General features: G+C 42.4%; 1 protein-coding gene across 1 annotated transcript; it reads right to left on the reverse strand.

Moving 5' to 3' along the window:
- Window positions 1–3,314: 3,314 nt before the first annotated feature.
- On the reverse strand, window positions 3,315–6,592 carry LOC147420151 (cytokinin riboside 5'-monophosphate phosphoribohydrolase LOG1-like). The gene is made up of 7 exons (XM_086504038.1): window positions 6,124–6,592; window positions 5,628–5,725; window positions 5,370–5,400; window positions 4,938–5,037; window positions 4,791–4,861; window positions 4,538–4,681; window positions 3,315–3,613 (listed from the first exon to the last, which is right to left on the reverse strand). Exons 1-7 carry the CDS (start codon window positions 6,229–6,231, stop codon window positions 3,524–3,526), a joined length of 642 nt encoding a protein of 213 aa, XP_086360164.1. The 5' UTR covers window positions 6,232–6,592; the 3' UTR covers window positions 3,315–3,523.
- Window positions 6,593–7,105: the final 513 nt, after the last annotated feature.

Consider the following 7,105-nt stretch of genomic DNA (forward strand, 5'->3'; position numbering starts at 1 on the left):
GTACAGATACAGGTACAGGTACATAGAGCGGCTTGGTTAGCTTCCTCTGTGCTTCTCGACCTCGATTTTGGCTTCGGCTAGGCATCGACATTGACTCACAGGCTACAAGTTTCAGTGCTTGCGATATTCTGGTTCCAGTGGGAGCAGTTTTTTAATGCGTACATGCATATGTTGGCACTGTTGACAGTTGTAAATCAACAACAGGTTGGATTTACACATTTGTTGGTTATGCTATTTCTTGAAGATCCATTCTTCAAGACTGTACATCCATTTCTACCACAAAGGCAAAGTATGTTGCATTGAGTGAGGGATGCAAAAAAGCTATTTAGCTTGCTTGCCTAGTGAAAGATCTTGGATTGGAACAGTGTACACCACTTCTTCATTGTGATAGTCAGAGTGCTATTGTCTTGGCTCACAATCTAGTGTTTCATTTCAAAACGAAACACATTGATGTGCGTTATCACTTCAGCCGTGAATGCCTGACAAACAAGAGCCTTGATTTAGTGAAGATTCCTACGTCAGAGAACACAGCGGATGCACTCACTAAAAGTCTCTCCAGCCATCAGTGTCAGCACTGTCGTGAGTTGATGGGCATTGGGTGAAGCGTGGTTCTCTTCCATTCCTATGGTCTCCCACATTGGCCATCAAGTGGGAGAATGTTAGGTTTAATGGCCATGTGGCCGACCGCCCATCACTAACTACTACTAATCTTAAGTGTACAACTATACACTTGTGTGAGCCACTAACACTAAGTAGAGTGTATTGTGCCTAAGTGCATAAGATAGAGAAGAAAGAAAAGGGGCACAGAATGTGTGGCGGCTCTCCCCCTCCAACATGTCTGTAGCTATGGTGGTGTGTGTATGTGTGTGTGTGCGTATTCATCTTCCTCTTCCACTGTGCTCCCGGCTCCTCTCCTTCAGAAGGTGGGCCGAGCGAGGGGGGGTGAGCGGGGACGGAGGGACCCGCTTTAATTTTAAAAAAAATTGCACCCTAACTTACTTTTGGGTGGCCCTAGTGAGAAAACCCCCCCCTCTCTCTCTCTCTCTCTCTCTCTCTCTCTCTACAGAGAATTAGTGATGGCCCCATGCTTTCTAGTTATAGGTTGTCATGTGTGATACCTAAATACTTGACAGTTATCCCACCAAAGCTTTGCATTTTATGACTCCACATGAGGCATGGCATGATAAAAACCCACCTATTGATCACTTGTGTGCTTTTGGTTGCTTGGCTTATGCTATATTGCCACAACAATAATAAAAAAAGGGTGATAAGACTACCAAATCCATCTTCATTCGCTGTAGTGATGAGAGCAAGGATTAATGTATTATATCATCCACCATTGAAAATCTTAACTTCTCAAGATGTTATTTTTGTGGAAGATGCAGTTCTATCATGTACTAAAAACACAAATGTAAATTCACATGACATTTAAGATACCTTGTTGCCTCTTTAACCTGGTGGAAATACAACTATAAGTCCAAATGAGGTAAATGTTTAGTCTACCCAAGTCTATTTTTATGTAGATGTAAACAATGCACTTGATGAGGAAAGTGCTAAAAATGAGGAAGCTATAGGTATGCCAAAATGGCCAATGCATACTTTGCATCTTTGTCTAGTCGTACTCGTTTGGCTTCTCATCATTCTTGAGAGAGAGAGAGAGAGAGAGAGAGAGAGAGAGAGAGAGAGAGAGCTTCTTGGTAGGTCACCCAACTAGTATTGTTCTTGTTTATGCAAACATAAAAGCTGTCAGGTTTCCACAAATTGGTCTATCCATCTAGACCCCAAAGCCTTGAGATGTTAGGTACCTCTAAAGTAGCAAATTTATGCAAGTCTTACAACTAGACATCATTCAAACATGAGATTAAGTTCAACTATCAATCAAAGCTACTACAAAGGATTTCAGCTGCATTTTCAGGTCTAAAAGATTCGTTGTTAGTTTTTGGAGGAGAGAGAGAGAGAGAGAGAGAGAGAGAGAGAGACTACCGCAACAGCATATGGTGCACTTTTACCTTTAGTTTTCTAACACTGAAGAGCCATAGGAGGTGCCCCACAATCATGTACACATTCTATATTCATTGTGGGGATAAAACTATTCTCTGGGCTTCACTTTTGCAAGTACTCATGTGAAGATTAGCTCATAGCAATATAGAGGCTTGCCTCTCATCACATCAATTTGCATTCTAGATAGAACCACCCTCCCAACAGTTTTTGGAGGCTCTTTTTTCTACAATAGCTCTACCAAAATTTTCCTACAATCCTAGCATGATCTTTTGCCTCTTCTCTTGTAGACACCATAGGTGCAAGGAGGGGTACAAAAGAGCGGACACAAGGCAAAGGAGCAATGTTTGACCAAGCCACCACAAACATCAACACCCTCCACCAGCGACACCCACCTCTGAGCTTCATCTTGAACAAACGGACACCTTGTATTACATAGATAAAAATGAGTTCTCGAGACATGAAGCTATGGTAATCATCACAAAATTGTCAAGGATCATGAAGTTAGAAAATACTCACAAGGTAGGCTAAGCACTCAAAACTTGGGCATTGCATGAACTAATCCTCGAGCACCATATCTAACGGTAGCATTTCGAGCTGCAAAATTACTATTATATACCACCACTTTGCTTAGAACCTAGAGACCAGGTGATAAAGAAGATAACACAATACATTATCTTTTAGATGATGCGGACCCAAAGGAGATGCACTCGGAGAAGCTGTGGCATCAAGAGATCAAGATGCCCCTTGGCTCCACACTCAACATTTTGAATGTTGAGTCCTCCCTAATACAAAAATCTTGGGAGTTTATATGAAAATGAGTCCACTTTGAGGCCCACCAAAGGTAGGGCAATGCAGTGGGATTTTGCAATGACATTCATGTAGCTCATAAAGCATGCAATGGAGAAAGTCACAAGGGAGGATAGTACGTCTAATATAGAGCATCATTGCCATATTTAGGAAGAACACTAACCCAACACGGCACACCGGAGGTAGGGCACTGCAGTTCAATAACATTCATATAAAACCTGATATGTGGAAGGCCTTAGGAGCCTGACCCAGAATACTCCAGACCAGCATACAAAGACAAGACCCTACTTGACAAACTCCGCAATCCAACATCTTTTGATATTTGTAAATATAATGCCTCGTATATTCCAATCATGGACGGACAGAGAACCATGCTGCCTTCACCTTATAAAAATAATAGCATTTATCTGAGACTTCCATTTGATAAGACAAATGCCATGATCAAGTGCAATTGTGTGCACTCGCATTGAAGCAGGGCGCGCAAGAGAGAGAGAGAGAGAGAGAGAGAGAGAGAACAATTTTTTTCTTCTAAGTAAATACAAAGAAAAAAGAATAAAGAGAATTGATTGGCTCTAATAAAATCCCCATCACTACCCTAGAACAAGAACTTGGCAGTTCCCTTCTTCATTAAGGGGGGTGAGGGGAAATGTATGTGATCCGCAACACATGCATGTGGATGTATATGCTTCTGTACATGTTTCTGCCATGAATGACCTTATCGTAAATCACTGCCAGTAGTATAGCCCAGCTTTTCCATCTCCCAACTCTGTCTCGGTGCCACCTTGTCGTGAATCGGCTCAAATTCCTGCACACACACATTTTAAGTTATTTGCAACATTCTGATTGAGCACGCATATCTCACAAATGGGTGCATGTTTTAGGACCAAACAACAAAGTTTATGAAACACATGCAAGCATGGAACTTGAAGGTGAGCACCCCTAATACAAGAAATGAAATGAAAATGAAATGTTATATTAAAGTCTTCAAAAGACCAAAATGACCTACGAGACCCAAAAAGTTCAATCTCGGCAGAATTGATAAAGTGTCTGGAAGAAACTAAGAGAAACTAAAACTGAAAGTCATTAAAAAAAAAGGGTCAATTCCCCTTGAGCATTAATGATATTAGTATGACTAAATTCGCGTCACACAACTCCCTTTTTCTTTCTAGCAATATCAATGGGACATCTCCTGAAATGTAGAACCTCCACTGCTACTCACCTTTCTCCCAAGATTACAATACAAAGATTAAGGAGAGTGTAACAAATGAAAATTCTCCCTTTTCTTTGGGTGCACTCGCATGTTCTCCTATCATATGAAGAGGAGGAGCTAGTTGAAAGCCCTAGCGATTTCTAACTCAACTTCTAAGTACCTAGTAACCCTCATTGCTCTTCTCATGAGAAGGAAGATGAGCAAAATAAACTGATAACACTAAGGACCCACTCAACCCTCTTTTTGGCCTTTTCGGGGCGTAAGAAACTGACAATGGCAATAATCCTCATTATTTGCACTTCGTATGGTGGTCATTCATTCATGCAGTGTCTCGACAATCTAGATCTGCGTTTCCTGAACTGATTTTTGCCTCATTATCAACTTCATGTGGCCACTATCCGAATAGCAAAGAATTTGAAATTTCAACTTTCAAAAGCAATTGGGTGATTAGATTGCATAAGTGCAACACCTATACTATTTCCACTAGCATGGTTCAACTTTGCTGTTTTCCACACATACCTCCATCTTGCGAATGACCTCGCGAGCACTAGGGGCAGACACAATTATATGCCGAGCTGAAGGCTTGATAAAGCCTTCTTCAACACCTTTATCAAACAATGCAAGAAGTGCATTGTAGTATCCCTCCACATTCAAAAGGCCAACCTGCAGAGTAGCCAAAAAGTGAGACTACTTCTACTGAAAAGTAGAGCACTAAGACTTGAAAAAAAGATGCGAATGAAAATCATGCGATCATGACCAGCAAGCAACATACCGGCTTATCGTGTATCCCAAGCTGAGACCAAGTTGTCATTTCAAGTAGCTCTTCAAGAGTTCCATAACCACCTGCTCAAACATTCAAGAGTTTGGAAAAACAGCCATATATATGCCCAAAAATCTGTCCTCTCACAATCTTACTGACCTGGTAGAGCTATGAATGCATCCGCATGCCGTGCCATTTCTGCCTTGCGTTGATGCATATCTGTAACAACTCGTAACTCTCCCACCGTTTGGCCGGATATCTACACGAGCATAGCATTTCTCGCTACTCAATTTCGATTGTCAGGAAATAGCAGTCATAAACACATACACGGGAAATTCTAAAGAGAGCCTAAGGCCAATTTCAATGTCTGCCAATCTACTTCTAGGACTCGAGTAACGATTTATCCAGGATGTTTGTATTTAAGTTGCTACATAGAGGCAAGATTTATACAGACATATCAAAGGAAATACACATTATGCATATATGTAACAAGTTCGATATGTGATGAATGAAAATACATCTGGTGTGGATTGAGTGCATACAAAAATCCATGCAGGTGATTAAAAAGTAAGACTCATATAAAGAAGTTACCTCGGAACGCATCAGTGCTTTTGGAATCACCCTGTCAATCACAGAAAAACAATTCATATTGCCATACTTTGTCGAAAAAGAGCAAAAACATAACCTACAGGGGCTCAAGTGAGTGAGCCACCATGAAGTGCAAAACTATGACCTACGCTGTAGCTTCTTTGTGATTGAAACCTTTGGAAAAAGGTCTCACTATATGATCCAGCAAGGAGTGCAGGGGATGAGAATTTTAAGAAAACCAGAGCTGGCAAGGGGACTCACCCAATCACATGGCATCCACCGTCATAAACTGTTTTTGATACAAGTCCCATCAGGCCTACACTTCCACCTCCATAGATAAGGTTGATCTTCTTCTCCACCTGCATGTACAAGAACATTAAAAAAACAACAGTTTTATGTTGGCCCCAACAATTGAGCAGACTAGCTTGCTTGATCTGCCTGTCACTTGTAATCTCATCATGGTACTCATACCTCATGCAGAACAGACTAGGAACAAAGTCTATGATAGCTAAGTAATTATTAACGAGCTTAATCTCAGCTTATGCATGTGCATAGTTTCCAATGCAGAGTGTGGCTCGATATAGTTTGCATGTTTGCGCGCCTATCCGTTCTGGGGTAGAGGGATTGACTGGAAGCGTAAGGGAGCAAATCTGAAGGTAAGCCTTACGAGCAAAATGCAAAATGTTGCTCTCGCTCTCGCTCTCTCTCTCTCTCTCTCATACACATACACACACACACGAAGATACATTTTGCTTACCAACTCCTTGCCCAGCTCAAGAGCAGCGTCGCTGTAGGCAGGTTTACTGCCGCTGTTGCTCCCGCAGAAAACGCAAATCCTCTTGAATTTGGGCTTTGCAGGCTCCATGCCTTACCGATCGAAGGAAACCATGAAAGCGGTTACAGGGGGAGTGCAAAAAAGGCGCAATAAGACAAAGCAATCAAAGAGAGAGTGAGTGTGTGTGTGTGTGTGCGCGCGCGAAGGTAACAGACGACAGCCGAGGAGGAGAAGAGAAGAGTGTGTGTGTGTGTGAGTGAGTGAGAGAGAGAGAGAGAGAGAGAGAGAGAGAGAGGTGAGCTTGTGCTTGTGTGTGTGTACGTGGAGGCTATGGCTCGAACCTGGAACAGTGCAAGATAGCGCGGATGATGAGTAGAAAGAAGGAACTCTAAGGGACTGCCCTTTCGCCGAAACTCTTTGGTCTAGAGCGATTGAACAAGGGAGTCGGGAGTCGGGACTGCGAGTTGAGAGGCAAGGTGGGGTCATGAGCTGCCTTAATAAAAGGAGGGCAAACCTTATAAAACTCTTTTGGTAGGCATTTTCCTTTTCAGGGTTTGTAATGCTTCAAGACTCTTTCACTATTTATGACTCCTGGCCCGCATGCATCCCCCCTTATGCTTTCCTGAGTCCTTGTTCTCCCTCTAGTGCACCATGTGTGCTTCTCCCTCTAGTGCACCATGCACATTTAATAGACGTTCGATCCGCTTTCGATAAAGGTGACCGAGTGCCATAGCCGTCGTCTCTCTGCGTACATGCCTCCCATTTAGTGAACCACCACCATTATGCCTTTTGGCGAGTCTAACAGTTGAAGATGGCTCCCGATTGGGTGCTCTTCTTGTAGGCAAACATAAAAATCGCGCCAAGGAAAGCACAAGAACCGAGGTAAAGACTTAACGAGGATAAGTGGCTATCCAAACCCAAAAACACACCAAAAGGAGGCTAAAAATGTTGCCAAGATACAATT

This window comes from Adiantum capillus-veneris, chromosome 28 (genome assembly GCF_014529385.1).
Source record: "Adiantum capillus-veneris isolate H3 chromosome 28, ASM1452938v2, whole genome shotgun sequence".
Lineage (NCBI taxonomy): Eukaryota > Viridiplantae > Streptophyta > Polypodiopsida > Polypodiales > Pteridaceae > Adiantum > Adiantum capillus-veneris.

What these genes read in the sequence shown, in the direction of transcription:
- LOC147420151 (XM_086504038.1), bottom strand. Translation starts at nt 6,231, where the DNA reads ATGGAGCCTGCAAAGCCCAAATTCAAGAGGATTTGCGTTTTCTGCGGG. An exon ending in AAGCACTGATGCGTTCCGAG is followed by an intron (nt 5,038 to 5,369) that starts GTAACTTCTTTA and finishes ATGCTCGTGTAG; the next exon opens with ATATCCGGCCAAACGGTGGG. An exon ending in TGCATTCATAGCTCTACCAG is followed by an intron (nt 4,862 to 4,937) that starts GTCAGTAAGATT and finishes ATGTTTGAGCAG; the next exon opens with GTGGTTATGGAACTCTTGAA.